This window comes from Daldinia vernicosa (assembly GCF_022497035.1).
Source record: "Daldinia vernicosa strain CBS 139.73 unplaced genomic scaffold F5Y00scaffold_26, whole genome shotgun sequence".
In the NCBI taxonomy this organism is placed as follows: Eukaryota; Fungi; Ascomycota; class Sordariomycetes; order Xylariales; family Hypoxylaceae; genus Daldinia; species Daldinia vernicosa.
This window is the reverse complement of record NW_025953942.1, coordinates 306,864-322,435: the sequence shown is the minus strand read 5'-3', so window position 1 is coordinate 322,435 and position 15,572 is coordinate 306,864. Positions and strand designations below refer to the sequence as shown.

General features: G+C 45.4%; 5 protein-coding genes across 5 annotated transcripts; 3 read left to right on the top strand and 2 right to left on the bottom strand.

Annotated features, from left to right (window-relative positions):
* Positions 1–238: 238 nt before the first annotated feature.
* Positions 239–3,931, bottom strand: F5Y00DRAFT_238432 (uncharacterized protein). The gene is made up of 3 exons (XM_048007968.1): positions 3,663–3,931; positions 2,112–3,476; positions 239–2,062 (listed from the first exon to the last, which is right to left on the bottom strand). Exons 2-3 carry the CDS (start codon positions 3,249–3,251, stop codon positions 926–928), a joined length of 2,277 nt encoding a protein of 758 aa, XP_047864408.1. The 5' UTR covers positions 3,252–3,476; positions 3,663–3,931; the 3' UTR covers positions 239–925.
* A 190-nt stretch (positions 3,932–4,121) lies between these two features.
* On the top strand, positions 4,122–5,801 carry F5Y00DRAFT_86465 (reactive mitochondrial oxygen species modulator 1-domain-containing protein). Its single transcript, XM_048014266.1, has 5 exons — positions 4,122–4,867; positions 4,938–4,964; positions 5,031–5,060; positions 5,134–5,224; positions 5,287–5,801. The coding sequence occupies exons 1-5, from the start codon at positions 4,813–4,815 to the stop codon at positions 5,417–5,419; spliced, it is 336 nt and encodes a 111-aa protein (XP_047864407.1). The 5' UTR covers positions 4,122–4,812; the 3' UTR covers positions 5,420–5,801.
* Positions 5,802–6,693: 892 nt separating this feature from the next.
* Positions 6,694–9,453, top strand: F5Y00DRAFT_238420 (putative multicopper oxidase). Its single transcript, XM_048007967.1, has 5 exons — positions 6,694–7,161; positions 7,233–7,792; positions 7,842–8,485; positions 8,546–8,691; positions 8,753–9,453. The coding sequence occupies exons 1-5, from the start codon at positions 7,100–7,102 to the stop codon at positions 9,165–9,167; spliced, it is 1,827 nt and encodes a 608-aa protein (XP_047864406.1). The 5' UTR covers positions 6,694–7,099; the 3' UTR covers positions 9,168–9,453.
* Positions 9,454–9,844: 391 nt separating this feature from the next.
* F5Y00DRAFT_262572 (uncharacterized protein) lies at positions 9,845–10,486 on the bottom strand (the record flags this gene model as incomplete). The annotated part of the gene is made up of 1 exon (XM_048011401.1): positions 9,845–10,486. One exon carries the CDS (start codon positions 10,484–10,486, stop codon positions 9,845–9,847), a length of 642 nt encoding a protein of 213 aa, XP_047864405.1.
* A 2,254-nt stretch (positions 10,487–12,740) lies between these two features.
* On the top strand, positions 12,741–14,950 carry F5Y00DRAFT_262570 (uncharacterized protein; the record flags this gene model as incomplete). Its single annotated transcript, XM_048011400.1, has 4 exons — positions 12,741–13,659; positions 13,711–14,137; positions 14,186–14,474; positions 14,528–14,950. 4 exons carry the CDS (start codon positions 12,741–12,743, stop codon positions 14,948–14,950), a joined length of 2,058 nt encoding a protein of 685 aa, XP_047864404.1.
* Positions 14,951–15,572: the final 622 nt, after the last annotated feature.

Below are 15,572 nucleotides of genomic sequence, written 5' to 3'. Positions count from 1 at the left end.
GCTAATCCGTTATGGCATCCTTGTAGACATACAGCATGTGCTGAAGAAGTCTACATTCGAGTCGTCCCCATAATCCAACGACGAAGACGATCTGACGCGATGAACCTTGTTCATAAACTTAGGTAGCTACTCTAGCAAAGGGAAAGGCTACCCCTACACTGGCTGCACTGTAACGCCGGGGTTACTTTGGGATCATACATCTCTTTGTCGTCCTGAGAAAAGGGGAAAGGGGAAACTCGGGACTTAGATGATCGTTCGAGTTACTTTAAGTAGGTGCTTAATGGATAAAAACTTCTTGACCTTGAAAACCTCGCCTAAATATATTACATTTTAACTCTATAGTTACAAGTCGCTGTCACATCACGACGAATGCTGCTGTTGCGGAATAAAATCGTTTCGTTGTCCATGCGCTATGCAAACGTAAACTATCTTTTATGGATCGCGAGGCGATGTAGCACATCACCAACCAAGTCCTATGACCAGACCCGACCAGCTAATACATAGCGGACGCCTAGCTATAAAGACGCGTAAAAGTAGTCTTTCAACGGCCCCTATTTTCTAATCGGCCCATCTCGATCCGGCATACTTAGTAATTTTCCGTATCCTGCCACAAATGAACCACATCCTAGAGGCCGAGCGCGCATAATCATTGATGCTAGATAGAAAAAGGATGAAAGCCCCGTAGTCTGGTGGCCTTAACGTAGTCACTTGCCGCTCCCCTAACGCCGGTCCCAAATTGATGCCTTGTTCCAAAAAGACTGGTATCTGGAGATACGAAAGTTGGACGAGCTTATTATAGAATGAGGACAAAGGGAAAGAATTCGTGAATGTTCAAAGGACGGATGTCAATATGTACCTATGTAGGTAGTCAGTATGTCGATACCGAGTAGAAAACATTAATTTGGCTGTGCAATAGCTAAGCTGCTCATCGCTCGAGCCTTGGTTGCGGTTGCCACCCGTTTATATAAGCCATTAAGCCCATACCGATAAGGACAACTCCCATCATGGATGCGTAAGGTATGCTGTTTGCCAACGCCTGATCGCGTGGTAAAAGCCCGGACGTTGTAGAATGCGGCGTAATGGTATTGGCCCTTGAGAGCGTGGGTTGGTCAATGAGTTCGCTGGAATCTGACTGGCCCTGGTTTGAGTCTGGAGGTGAGGTTCCAGCCACAGTGGACAAGTCCTCAGAAGGCACACTTGCATTGTTAAATTTCTCGATGGCACGGGAATCCGATAGAGCTTTCTCCCGCGCAGCAGCTTCTTTAGCTTCGGCATCTCTTCGAATTTGCAAAGCCATTTCTGCTAGGCTCTTGCGGTCTGCATCTCTTTCAGCTTCAGCTGTCTCCGCCCGCTGCTTGAAAGCATCGAGCTGCTGTCGTAGATCCCTGATTTCTAATACCATTGACTCAATCTGAGTATGTAACTGCGTGGCGGAAGCTTCGATGGCTTCAGCTTGCGGAGCTGTTTTGTTAGTGTCGCTGGGAATATTATCGGCAGCAGGCGATACTTCATCTATGGGTGGTTCGAAAGCTTCTTCTAATGCGGTCTCCTGAGCTTCTGACTTCACGGGAACACCATTCGTCTGTGTATTAGAGGTCTCTTCTAATCTTCTGGCTAATTCCTCGGCAAGCTCTCGAGCTCGTCGCTCTTTTTGCAAGGTTTCCTCCAGGTCTCGCATACGTGAACTCTGGTTTTCTATTTCCCGCTTCGCGTTACTCAAGAGCTCTGTCAAATGTAGGATCTGGCTCATTCCGTCCTGTCGGATCGGCGACATGTTCTGACTAGGCTGTTTAGGCCGCTCGGTGATACCTCGTTTTAGAGACGGAACATCTGGTTTCTCGGGCAAAGGCTGTTGTGGTGGTGGCGCTGGAGGATCGGAGAATCGTGTTTTATTATCGGATCTGAATGATATCCCATTCCCATTGATTATTTGTGACCGTGGCTGCTCAGATACTTCGGGTTTCTCAATATCTTTAATATCATCTTTCGTCAAAAGTCCTTGGACAAACTGATTTGTTCGACCCAGATCTTGCGATTGGAGACGCTGATTCCGCATCTCATGCTAGGTATAGTTAGATATTGATCTAGTATGAGAGATGGGTCTTGCTTACCTGAAGCCGCTTTACAATCTGCTCGGTGCTAATAGGCGAAAAGAACAGACCTCGTTGATGACCCATGACGTTTCCTTGAGACCCCATCATACTACCGCCGGCAACAATGCGTCCGTTACTCGCCATGGAAGCTTGGCTTCCCGTTCTAGGCCGAGCGGGCAGACCACCTTGCGGACCCATCATCATCATCGAGCCATTCGCAGGATCGAGATCGCCGAAATTCATATCGAGAAGATTACTCGAAGGGCTTAAGAAACCCGCATGTTCAACCTTCGCGGCCACTTTATGATGCACAATGGTCTTCTGATCCTCGCTAACGATATCAATACCCAGTTCTAAATGATCGTTGGTTTGTAATTCATGTGGCTCAGACTCGCGATTCTCTTGTGACAATCGTGTACCGTTGACAAATGTACCGTTTGAAGACTTGACATCGCGGATCCAGATCTTTCCCTGGCGGTCCGCCCAAATCTCTGCATGTTGGCGGGAAAGGACTTTCGAGTCGAAGAAACCATTGATTGGAGTGGGAACTGTCTTTGCGTTCGTCTGACGACCAATCCTAAGGGTCTCAGGAGAAAACGGGACAGATATCGTTTTGCGCTCGAATGTTCCGTTGAGAGATAAGAGATATAATACAGGCTGGTTCCCGCCGGTTAAGGATTCAGCCATAGGACGGGACATTCCTTGCTGCGCTCCAATCATGCCTTGGGAAGGTAATACTGGTGAAGGCGAATGCATCGGCGCAGATCCATTAATGCCACCAACCAACTGCGGGCGTCCTGCAGACATTCTTACAAAATCCGACTGAGCATCTGGTTTCGGAGTCGGCCACGGGGCTTTCGGCTGGGGTCGCTTTCGTGTTCCGGTACCATTATTCCACGCGCCCATGTCACCCGAATTTGGTACAGAGTTGCCATTCGTTTGGGAGCCGGTCGTAGCAATAGTTGAGGTAGATGATACGGATGAATTTGAAGAAATGGAAGAGGAAGAGTTATTTCGCTGTAAGTTCTTTCGAGGCAGTAACATCCGGTTCAGCTCGTCAGGATTCATGGAATTGATCTGACCGGCGTGTCCGCCGTTAATACTCCATGCCGGCCGAGTGTGTTGAGCGAAAGTTGGCGGGCTTGCGACAGCCGTCATGAGGAAGAGCAGCGAGATGGGATGCGAGATGGAAAGAGAGCGGGTGGATGAGAAGGCAGACCAAGAAGCCGAGTCGGGGGGTTAAGCGGGCCCCTTCTGTTGATCATGCACGCGACCGGAACTAGCAAAGTACGCCGAAATATGTGTATAGGTGTATTGATAGAAAGAAGCGATCGAGAGTTGGAGAGGGTATTTGCAGGCAAGATGTTTGCTGATGTCGTTTCTCTAAACAGTGATAAAAAAAAGGTTAGTTAAAAGGGGCATTCCATAAGTTCAGACGAGACGAGGGTAACAAGCAACTGATTGAAGTTGATTACGGGAACACCGGGGTGACAGGGAAGACATCAAATATGATTTGTGCGCGGTTAGAGAAAAGAAAAAAAGGAAGTTTGGGACATTTTGGAGACATACCAGGCGAATTTGATAAGAGGTTTCTACCTAGGTAGGCGACGATATGTGATTGGAAATATGTCGAATTATTTAAGGTACACAACTCTTTGAGCGATGTAAGAGGAGCAACACTTTTGAGGATGTGGTCGTTCAAAGATTTGGTTCAAAGATTTGGAGTTGCCCAGGTCCCTTGTCGAGGTCGGGTGTCTCTTTTTGCTGGCTAATCCCGTTACCTTGTTACCTACCTACCTCGATGTTCTGTATTTCGGAGGTATGCACCTACCATACCACCTACCATACCTGAGAGGTACATGTACCTACCCACCTAAGTTTGGGTACAGAGTTACTTTACTAAGCGCTTTACATGCCTTCCAGGTTAGCAACATTTTTAATGTGGCAACAACATGGGTTTGATACAACAAATGGCAAGCCTGAGGAGAGCCGCAAGTTCCCATTTTACTTTTTGCTGTCCTTTTCATCCTTAACTTTAGGAAGTTTAAATAACATCCATCTCAACAGTCACCAGATTCACCTTAGGTAGGTACCTAGGTAGATATACACACATGAGTCGGACAGCTTTGTCTTAAGAGAATACACGGATGCATGAATATATCGAAATTACTACATTAATATTGGCAATCTACTATATATGAGTATTACCAACTACGGATTCCTTTGTACACATTTGCCATTTGCCATTCTAGCTAGGGATGGAAGTTACAGGCGCATGCGACGCGATGTGTTGTTGTGAGGTACCTGAAGGTTTAGGTGTGTTGGGTCCTACCAATTCAAGTTTGCGAAGCAGGTGCAGGTGCTACACTGTATGCAGGTATACTCTGACTGTCTGATACTCTCTTATCACGTGAGATATCTTCGAGAAGGGGTAAAGCGCGAAACCATTTTTTACATAATCAATGATCCATGTATCATTCAGCTTGTTTCTTTATCGATAAACTAGACTCAGCCGCGCCAAGAATCTGGAGATCCCGGCTTTACAAGTTGTAAATTACAACAGCTGATTCGCGAAATCATTTTCCAAGAGCCTCGGAAGAAGCATCCCACCAGCCAGCAAAACCAATTTAGAAGCTCTATAGCCTCAAACTTCCTTTTCTAAAACATTGTACCGTCATAAAGATTTAATCAGATACCCGGGGATTTGAATTAGCTCAAGATGCCTCCTGTTCCAACGACCCGCGGCCCTCAAGGCCCCTCCACCGTCGACAAACGTTCGTGGTCCCCAAGACTTTAGACGTTCAAGGCTACCTAAAGCATCACTAACATTATTTTATTTAATAGTTAAAATGGGAGCTATGATGGGCGGTAGTATGTAACTGTACAAAATCTTTCAAGCGATTTGCGTTTACTAAAACAAATAAAAAATCATCATAGCTGTTGGCGTTATTATCGGTTTCATTTTCGGTACGCTCTATCTCCCCCACCCCGCCGAGCCCACGACTCGGTAGAATCTATACCCCTGACATATGGCGCATAGGAACTGTGAACATATTTAGATACGGAGCCGGACAAAACGGTATCATGCGAACTTTGGGCCAATATATGTTAGGATCTGGCGCTACGTTTGGGTATGTAGAGTTTAAGATCTTCGTTAAAGCCATGCCAACTCGGAACTAACAATTTTGCGCAGCTTTTTCATGTCGATTGGAAGTGTTATCAGATCTGACGCATCGCCCATCGCCGTCGAAGCATTTGCGCGAGCACAACGACGACCTTTTATCATGCCTTCGCAATCAAGCACATATCGACCACGAAGTCAATAGAACTTTGCCCATCTCATAGTACTGCCGCTGAGCTCAGGCCGAGAATAAGACCTTAGAAAAATTCAACGTCCGATTCTTCACTACTTCGCTTTTTATAGTTATGAAGAAAGTTATATCGATATCTGAGACATACTCAATTCATCCACTAAAGAATCTCTATCATCAAGGATGTTAGACTGGACGGAAACTATGGGTCGATCTGATATTGAGCTTCCACTAGCTACGCTAGCTAGGAAGTTGTACTATATCGAATCTCTTGTATATACTAATTATGACAGCTCTGGGATTCAGAGAGATGTCAAGTAAAGAAAGCCCTACGCCACACCTCTGATAATTAACAACGCTACAAAGTATTAACACGGCATTAGCCGAAAGCATAGCCCTCCAATCACGGCCTTACCTAGGATATCAAAATCTTGTGCGAATTCGGATAGCTACAGCTTAATTAACACGTCGAATAAGCAGTACAGCAAACTGGCGAGTCCGCGGGTTTCCGCATCCCTCGAAATCATGTACCTACGAGCTACGTCTCGTAGGTATCATTCACGCTCTCCTCGTACCCAAGTATTCCTTGACTTTTGTTTTCCCATGTATGTTCCATAAGTTATGGCGTACCCCAATCAAATTTCCGGATCAGCCACACGGAAGCCATGCATACGTGAGAAAATCATAGCAGAATTAGATCCCCTAAGATGAGCCAAGCTAAGGAAATCTCAGTTTTTGAAGCACGAGAGACTTGTGGCTCGGGCTCCCTTGTTTCTTCTCAAGCTTTTGTATAAGCCGATCGGTCCGTTTTCTCATTCTACCTGTCTACTATGACATGTTCTTCGTTCACGGTGTCAACTCCATAACACACCTCCAAATTCCCGCTGCTTTGCAAATGTTTGCAAATGTTTCAGTTTAAACGGGTGAGGAGGTATAAAGGAACGCTGCTCGAGCTAAGGCATTCTGTTTATTTTCGTGACGGCTGTCCACGTTCCTATCACGAAAACAAATACGAAGCCCGGGATCTGAGGAAAACAGTGGACCTAACGCGACTGTCTAAGACATTTTTCATCTCCTGCATACATTTTAATGGGGCGAGGCTTGAGATATCTCGAAGCAGCTATTGGTAGATGTCAATAATTCAGGAGAGGTCGTCGTCGAAGCCTATCGGTGATACAGTTAGTTTTCGTATAACTCCTCTAATCTATCATGGCCCTTCGACGATGGCCAACGACCAGGTAGCATCCGATTGGCTCAGAGTGCACCGCATCAGCCCTTCAATTATATCTACATCGTCGCTCAGCATTGACGGCTTTTTTTCCCCGGTAGGGTCTGACAGTCAACAAGCCATGTGCAAATCTTATTTGACAGGTCCTAGATGTAACCCACCAGACAATCTATAGATGCTAGCCGCAATGCCGATGACGCTTACAATACCCTTTCCAGAGTGAAAAGTACTCTATAGACATTAGAAAGGGATAATACCCATGTCTCACAGTGTTCGTATGATTACTTCCCAAACTGTCTGTTTATTTAATATCGTATAATAGGTTAGCCCACTTGACCTGGAATGAGATGGTTTCCTTCTTTTATAGATTGTGGTGTCCCCCACGAAGTTTCTCTGGTCAACCTTGACATTGTTTCTTTATTCCTCTGGCTTCCTTGAGGCCGTCCGATCGTTATTTGATTTTTGTAATGGGGTTTCTTAACTTTTGCTGTTGCTTAGTCGGCGAGCTTTCGTTAACCGCACAAAATGGGTAAGAGAGAAGCCTATCTAAGTGCTTTTATTAGGTAAATAATGCAACAGTAACTAATCTAATTCGTCTAGCAACTCTCTTTGGGGCACGCTCCTAGCCCAAACCCTTCCACCATTTATGCTTGGGAATGGAGGATTCAACGTTATCCCGTGGGGCGATAGGGGGGTTGGGTCGAGCAATCCCTATACTGATGCACCGCACACCGGTATAACGCGCAGATACGAGTTCAACGTCAGTCGAGGTATAATCGCGCCAGATGGATATCAGAAAGACGTGCTGCTTGTTAATGACCAATTTCCCGGACCGCTGGTTGAGGCCAATTGGGGTGATTATATCGAGGTGAAGGTCACAAATTCCATCAACGACGGACCACCGGAAGGGACAGCGATTCACTGGCACGGTTTCTTGCAAACAGGGACGCCGTGGATGGACGGCGTTCCCGGTGTTTCTCAATGCCCAATTGCCCCTGGGAAAAGCTTCACTTACAAATTCCGAGCCGAGCTATACGGTTCATCTTGGTATCATTCCCACTATTCCGCTCAGTACGCAGGTGGGCTCTTCGGCCCTATTGTCGTCCATGGTCCAAGAAATGCGGACTACGACGTCGATCTTGGCCCGGTCATGGTTAACGGTATGTAATAGTCAGGGCTTTGAAGGACTACTTATTGACATTCATATAGACTGGTCACATAGAGACTATTATGCGGTCGTCCAAGAGATTATGGGTCCTGGTTCTAACGGACTGACTTCCTCAGACAACAACCTAATCAATGGAAAGATGAACTTCGACTGTTCTACCGTGGACGCCGATGATGAGACGCCTTGCACAGATAATGCCGGGCTATCGAAATTTATCTTCACACCCGGCAAGACTCACCGTCTTCGATTCATCAATTCTGGCGCGGAGGGTACCCAGCGCATCTCCATCGACGGACATAACATGACGGTTATAGCCAATGATTTCGTCCCGATCAAGCCCTATGACACGCAGGTTATCACTCTCGGTGTTGGTCAGCGAACCGATGTGATTGTGCACGCTCATGCCGACCCAGGATCCGCATTTTGGTTAAGAGCGAATATGACATCTTGTTCCAGCACGAAACAGCCATTAGCGCTCGCTGCTATCTATTACCAAGGCGCCGATAATATTTCTGTTCCAGACAGTACGCCATGGGACGTTCCAGATCCAGGCACCTGCGAGAATGACGACTTGGCACTTACTGTACCTTCTTACCCCATAGCTCTACCCGAGCCGTCATGGACCCAACATATGGACGTCAGCGCATACATTAATTCGACTGGTAGCTTTCTCTGGGAATTCGGTGTAAGTATATTTCTACATGTTATTGTTCTGGGAATATCAATCTTACATTATCTTCAACAGGGCGTCGCCGCGAGGGTGGATTATAACAACCCAACTCTTCTCCAGGCTCGTCGCAAAGGTGGCTTTGAGTATACAGCTGAGTCTAACCTGATAAACTACGGGACAAATTCATCCATTCGGATTATAGTTAATAATCCCGCACAGTCGTAAGTTGCCTTTAATAGCTATCTACGTATATCTCAACCGTTCTGACAAGAAACCCCTTAGGGCCCATCCGATACACGCGCACGGTTTGCATATGTATGTCCTCGCAACCGGACCTGGTAACTACACCGAAAACGCGCTATCGAACCTCAATACGAAAAATCCCATGCGTCGCGATGTACAAATGGTCGGTGCCTACAGCTACGTCGTTGTGCAGCTAGACGCATCCAAGAGTCCCGGAATCTGGCCCTTTCACTGCCACGTCGCCTGGCACTCATCTGCCGGCTTCTTTTCACAGATGCTGTTCAAGCCAGACGAGTTGCTTACCCATCAATATGACATTCCACACGATGTCAGCCAGACTTGTCGTGACTGGAACGACTTCACCAATGGCGTCGTCCCGAATCAAATCGATAGTGGGTTGAAAGCGAGAGCGGAGACTGTGAAGCAAGAAAGAAGCGCTACCTTATTGCGATGAGCGTTGCAGCGATATAAGTGCTTCAACTTTAATCAACTAGTTGTATTCTTCGGGCTAATATCCGAAGAAACATCCCTACGCTTTCTTTGTTTACATATTGCATAATGGCGGCGTCGGGATCAGATAAGGGGCTTAAATACCTCCATGGTGTGTCGGATATTGGATAATGGTTAATGCCAGCACACAGTAACGAATGGTCTTCGATGTAAATAGTTCTTCGCAACTACACGAGCGTCGAGCGAATGCCTGAAAGATTATACATGTATCTAAACTTCAGCAACAATGCTCAACTTTATTACCAAAGAGTTCGTGTTCTGTCGTAGCGCCACATTTATTCGCTGTGCGATTCCTCAATAACGTCGTCGGCTACCTTTATCGTACTATTACATATGATCTTTATCAAGCCCGTGATATTTTCGTATCCAAAGGCGTGTGCACTACTATTGCCCATATGATTTTGGAAGCTTAGGTACTTAATGCAGTTGATACAATGTATCCATTCACTTATATTACATATAACATTTGAGAGCCAGATATTTTGATCTTATTCATACATTCCTCCCAACTGCTTTGTGAGGGGCGGTTATATCATTTTTTATTTTTAACTACAATATTCTAGATATTTCTTAGTAGGGAACCTTTACTTTATCTGGTCCACTACATAACACACATATCGATTACTTATTTGCTGCCGCGTCCCACTTGGTGAAGCCATCCTCAAGTCTTATAAGCGCGGATGTGACATTGTCTCTTAGTGTTCCTAACGTTGCGGCCCCGTCAAAGATAACTTCTAGCTGGTCGAATGTCTCGACAGCGGTAGCCCTGTCTCTCATAAAGCCAATCATCCTATTTAGTGTGGCTAGTATCTCCGCATCTGCCGGCTCTATCGGGTCGAAGACTTCATATTCCTTGAGCGCTGCTATAGCTACAACTCGAAGTGCTTGTCTGCCGACGTCGCTACCCCAGCGGGCCCGGATAGTGACGGAGAGGTTTGAGAGCTGCTTTTGGTCTAGAATATAATAGGTTGCCGTACCCCATTCCTGGAAGATCTCGTCAAATTGCTGCTTGAACCCCGTAGAAGTGTTTTTACGCTGAGAGATGAACCGATCAAAGATGTATGTAGTGAGGTACTGCTTGATGTTCGGATCGCTGAGCTTTTTCGTCTCACATGATTTCTGTAGAATTTTCAACAGCGTGAGAACCCCCCCTGGAGTTCGTGTCTGGCAATCCGGACATGGTTTCCGTTTGTCTTGAGCTATGTGCGCTAGATTGGCGCCAACGCGCGACTTTAGACTATGGCCACAAGAGAAGTTCGACATATTGGAGACTTACTGTACTACTGTGCTGTACAAACTATAAGCTTTTGGCTCTAATCATTATACTATTACTTAGACAGGACTTATTAAGGAAATTTGTCTCTTAGTTTGAGAAGAAACTCGATTCCTGTTTATTCTAGATTATAGTTGTTGCTTTACGTCCATAGTGTGTGCAGGCTGAGCACTCTTTGTGTAGAATCAATTCTTAGTTTCGAAGAAGAATTACAATTCTTTGTGTCTAAACAAAGTAATGCTCTCAGTACAATAAAATACGTATTATTACAATAGCACTGTTTTAGAGAAGCATCAAAAAGCCCAGTTTACTACGGTACCTACGTAAGGTTGTAGTAAAGCTCTTAGGAAAGCTATCCATTATTCATATATCTAAGGCTCCGCGGGTCATTCTTTAGGTCCTCTTATCCACCCTACCGCTATTAGAATCACGTACGCATGGCGCATTTCTTTATTTAATGTAGACAACGTTTGTTAATCGGGTGAACTTGGTAGTAAACGAACTGTAAAATTTATTGGCCCTCTACCTAATCTAAATGCATAATCTCCTCAATAATCTGACGAGGTCGCCTCCTAACTGAAGGGACAAACTACTATTTTTACTAGGTCATCGTTTATCTGGCCTCGTGGGTTGATATGGGCTAGGTATCAATATGGGATGCGCCCCATGACGTCGAATGTCTCGGGGCTATGTCAAAACAATATCAGTGAACAACTCTGGGATGTATCCGACAAGACGTGGGCTAAGCATGCGCCTATATATTTGGCTTATACGAAATATCCTGAAACATCACTTAGCCTTCGTTGCGGCCATTGCGATCTTGTATATCAAAAGTGGTTGCTATTCGCGGGTTGGGAATATTTGGAACATATCTAGGTAATTAGCCAACTTATATCCGGAGAGCTTAGGGGGTTTCTTGAAGAAGGTAATGATGCGAACGATAATACAGCTACGAAAAAAACAGCGCAAGATGTTGATATCTTTGTGAAAATCGAGAGGCCAAACAATGATGGTGTAATCAAGGTCGTGAAGCATTCCTATCGGTAGGAATGTCCTAGCCAGGAATAAAGAATGAGGGACCAGCTATAAAGGTATTACGAGTTTAATAACTTCAGCAGCGAGAAATTAGGATTCCTCGGATTAGATAAACATATTATTCCATGTGTACATGAGACAGGGCAAACTCCGACCAAACAAACACATTCTCTCCATATTCCTCCTTCAACTAGAGGCCCCCATCCTATTTCAGGCTGAACACAATACCCAAAATCACAGGACTGATTTCTGGTTTTGTATTATTTGAGCGCCTAGTGCTCTCGCCCTTTGAGCCATTGGGTTTGTCGCCCGAGGTAGAAGAAATTTTATCGCGGTCGAGTGCTAATTTGTATTCCTTCGAGGTTGGTCATATTATGTTAGCCTTATGCTAGTTAATTGCATTTAAGTTTTGATATTTGGTCAAACTTACTTCGTTATTAATTCCAGACAGAACTTGGCGTAAATGTGCGTGATTCTCCATAGCGCTGAATGACTGCTCTTGGTTGGTCGTAGGGGGCATCTTTATAGATGATTTTGATGTCGGAGACAGATTTTCAGTAAACAGGATTTAGGTTTCGATACAATATTTTGGACTAACTCTCGTAGTTTAGAATCGATGTATATATATACACTATCACTAGAAGGCTTCCCCAATAGCAACCATAATATATACTCCATTGTACTGACTAGTGAGGCTCTGTATTAGATGACATACCCAGCGTCGGCGTAAGAAATGTGTCTCGGAGTTCATCAGGCATCCATCAACAAGGTATTTCAAGGAACCACGTAAGCTAACAGCTTGTGTTGAGTATCCAGGTAGTTTATTAACGATAGTCGCCAATATCCTTTATGTAATTGATAATAACGCCATAACATATTCCAGGTATTAATGCTTCATTGAGTGGGGATGATTTCCCCGGAATTTCCATTTTAGGAGTATGAGTCCACGTTGATTCGCTAGCGGTAACCCCTTCAAGCAGCTTATAAGCATTAAAAGTAGATGCAGCACCTTTCCTAGAACTGGGGATTTGGTAGTCCGTTAGGTAGTTGAGTTGACTAGTCCGATTATGCCGGTTAGTCCGACAGGTCGACGACGTCCAATAATATCTACTCCGACAATCCTCGTTATGCCGATGCGAACGGATTACTTCCAATTCCGTTTTGCTTGTTTTACGAGCTAATGCGCTTCTGCAAATTGACTACGTCAACATGTCAACAACAAGCCGTCGTCGTAACGGCTCTCAAGCTTCATGTGAGCGTTGTCGTAAGGCAAAGATCCGGTGTGATCATCAAAAGCCCGTCTGTGCTCCCTGTCGGCGTCGAGGACTCGAATCACAATGCTGGTATCATCCCGCACCGCTGACCAAACGCCGAGGTCAACAAAAATCAACTCCGCCAAGGCCAACATCCACTCAGTTAAACAATATTGAACAGAATGAGATTACGAGCAACGTAAGCCCTCATCGTAATATCATCGAGAATGAATCACTCGAGGAAACCCCAAAATTTCAGACGTGGCCTTTCATCTTGAATGACACCAGCAATACAGCATCGCGGACTCTTCTATATGAATCGCTTGACAAGAAAACTTACGAGGAATACTTAACTTTTACGGAAGAAATCATCTTACAGCTAAAATTTCTCCCATTAGTCGAGAGACTATTCCAAGAATACCTCCCATTTAGACAGGTTTCCCTCGTGCCGAGGCCAATTATTTTACAGCTCGTAGCATCGATTCGGTCCAGCCCTATCACTAAAGGCTACGTCGGGGAAGATGTGACGCGATGCAGCGACGGCCTTTCGCGTCTTGCTGAGGCTGTACTATGCGCTGCTTCGTCCGAAATTTCCGTGAAACCGGATTTGGATCTTGAACAATTCTGTGAACTGTTCAGCGGAGAGAACCTATGCTTAGAAACGCTTGGCCTCCTATACACGACTGCCGCTCGCTGTTATCTCTGCGGCATCGGTCGCGACGAAAAGGAGCACGCCGAGTTCATCCGCGAGATGATCCGGTGTAGCAACTTGAGCCTACGGATTGCTCGTGAGCTTTCTACGCAAACAAATGATATCATTAATTGGTTAGCCTATGAGAATTTACAGCTTATGATGCTCATTGAAGGGGATGCAAGTATGATCCCTTCTCTAGTTATAATGACTTAGCATGCTTATACGCTCGTAGGCTTGAGCGTTTGGCGTAGATTTGGCGACCTTGTTACGGACGTCTTCGCCTTAGGTCTACATCGCGAGGCGGTTTACTCAGTTAAAGCGGTACCATTCTTCCTTTCCGAATGTCGGCGGGGGATCTTCGTAACTGCATATTATATTGACAAGGTCTTCGCGATGGTCTTCAATCGACCGCCCCGGATACCCATTCGGCATGCAGACTGCAAGTTGCCGCTAGATCTATCTGAGGATGAACTTTTTGCGACTTCGCCAGAGGTATTAGAACGAGCAAGGGGTAGGTTATCACCGGCTGGCTGGAGTACTGATGGAAACTATAAGACTAGAACATGGGCTCGCATACGTTATATCCTAGCTGGTTTTAGGGAAGAAATGGTTGAATACCAGTTTCGATCGGTACAGTCCGTCGACGAAATCTATCTAAGGTATAACCGCCCCTGTTAGAACGGGATTTTAGCACTAATATGCCATAGGGGGATCTTGAATCGATGTAACAATGCCTGGAGCTCTCTTCCTAAGCATCTTATATACAATAGAGACTGCTGGAGGTCGAATCTGCCGTCCGCTGTTTGTCTTATGCTGGGGAAGGTATACCTAGCATATCTTCACACCATTTTCCAACTTCATCGCCTCCTTCAACAAGGCAGCACATCACACAAGCCGGAGTTGATAGAAGTCTCGAAGAATATGCTCGAAACGGTAGTTCAAATGACAAACGCTCAGAGCAGGTTCTTCCGCTACCCTCACAGCATCCCTACGGTCGTACGTATCTAACTTTACCCCTTCACCGAGAAGACCTTACTAACCAGCGCAAGATCCTTTTTTATGGTGTACCCAGTGCCGCCATCTTAACCTCTGTACTGCTAGACGTTACCCGAAATCCATCAAGGGCTCTACCGCCCAGCATAAGCGGCTCTGTCTTAATACGAAATCTTTCCGTGCTAGCATCTCATCTCGAAAGCGCGACCAGCCCTGGAGAAACAAACCACGAATTCTGCATGCAAGCTGCCAATCTTATTTCGCGTAATTTGGATCAGATCTTAGGTGGTTTCATTATCTCAACCGTCACGACACCGCTAGATCCCGCAGAAGAACTAGATAATGTTTCTGATGTATGGGCTCCTGGGACGAGCGATCTCGATGCTATCAGCTTCGGTGGTTTTGATAGTCTTGATTTTGAGACTTGGGCGATGGACATTAATTTAAATGCAATCAGTTCCGAATGGAACATTCAATAGGTGTCGAATGAATGTAGGATTCGTCTGGAGTGCGAATCAGGGGCACGAGTTCCATATTTACCTGAATCATTGCCCAAGAGATAGGTATCGAGCTGGATGTATGCACCTCTTTTCCACCCCAAGGCCACCCAATGCCTGAATTTTGTGATCCTTGAAATACACGTAGTATACACTAGGTACCTACTCTTGCAAGTACTGCTGATCCACCCTACTCACAAGATCTATAGGATGCCTTGGAAGAGAATGACGAATACGACGATAACGAAGGAAACGGCATTGTTTCCGAAAGCAATTTTATCTTAATTACCTATCCCCTATCTTTACTAGCTTTTCGGGTTACGTTCAAGTATAGAAGATAGGAAGGTAGACCAACAGTGAGATATGGTTTCCATCGGCGCAAAGAAATTATCATAGCTTTACTCGTCTAGCCATAATAAATAACAAAAGGACCTCCTTTCTTGAGTGCTGCTTCTCATCGGCAATATACCATCCATCCCTCGATGATTACAAAAACAGATAATAAGTCCAAGTTCCATGTATGTGCGCAGAAGTTGGGCAAATAAGTATATGTACAGGGGAAAGGAAGTGCGTATCAGATAATACAAAGTGAACTGCATCGAGG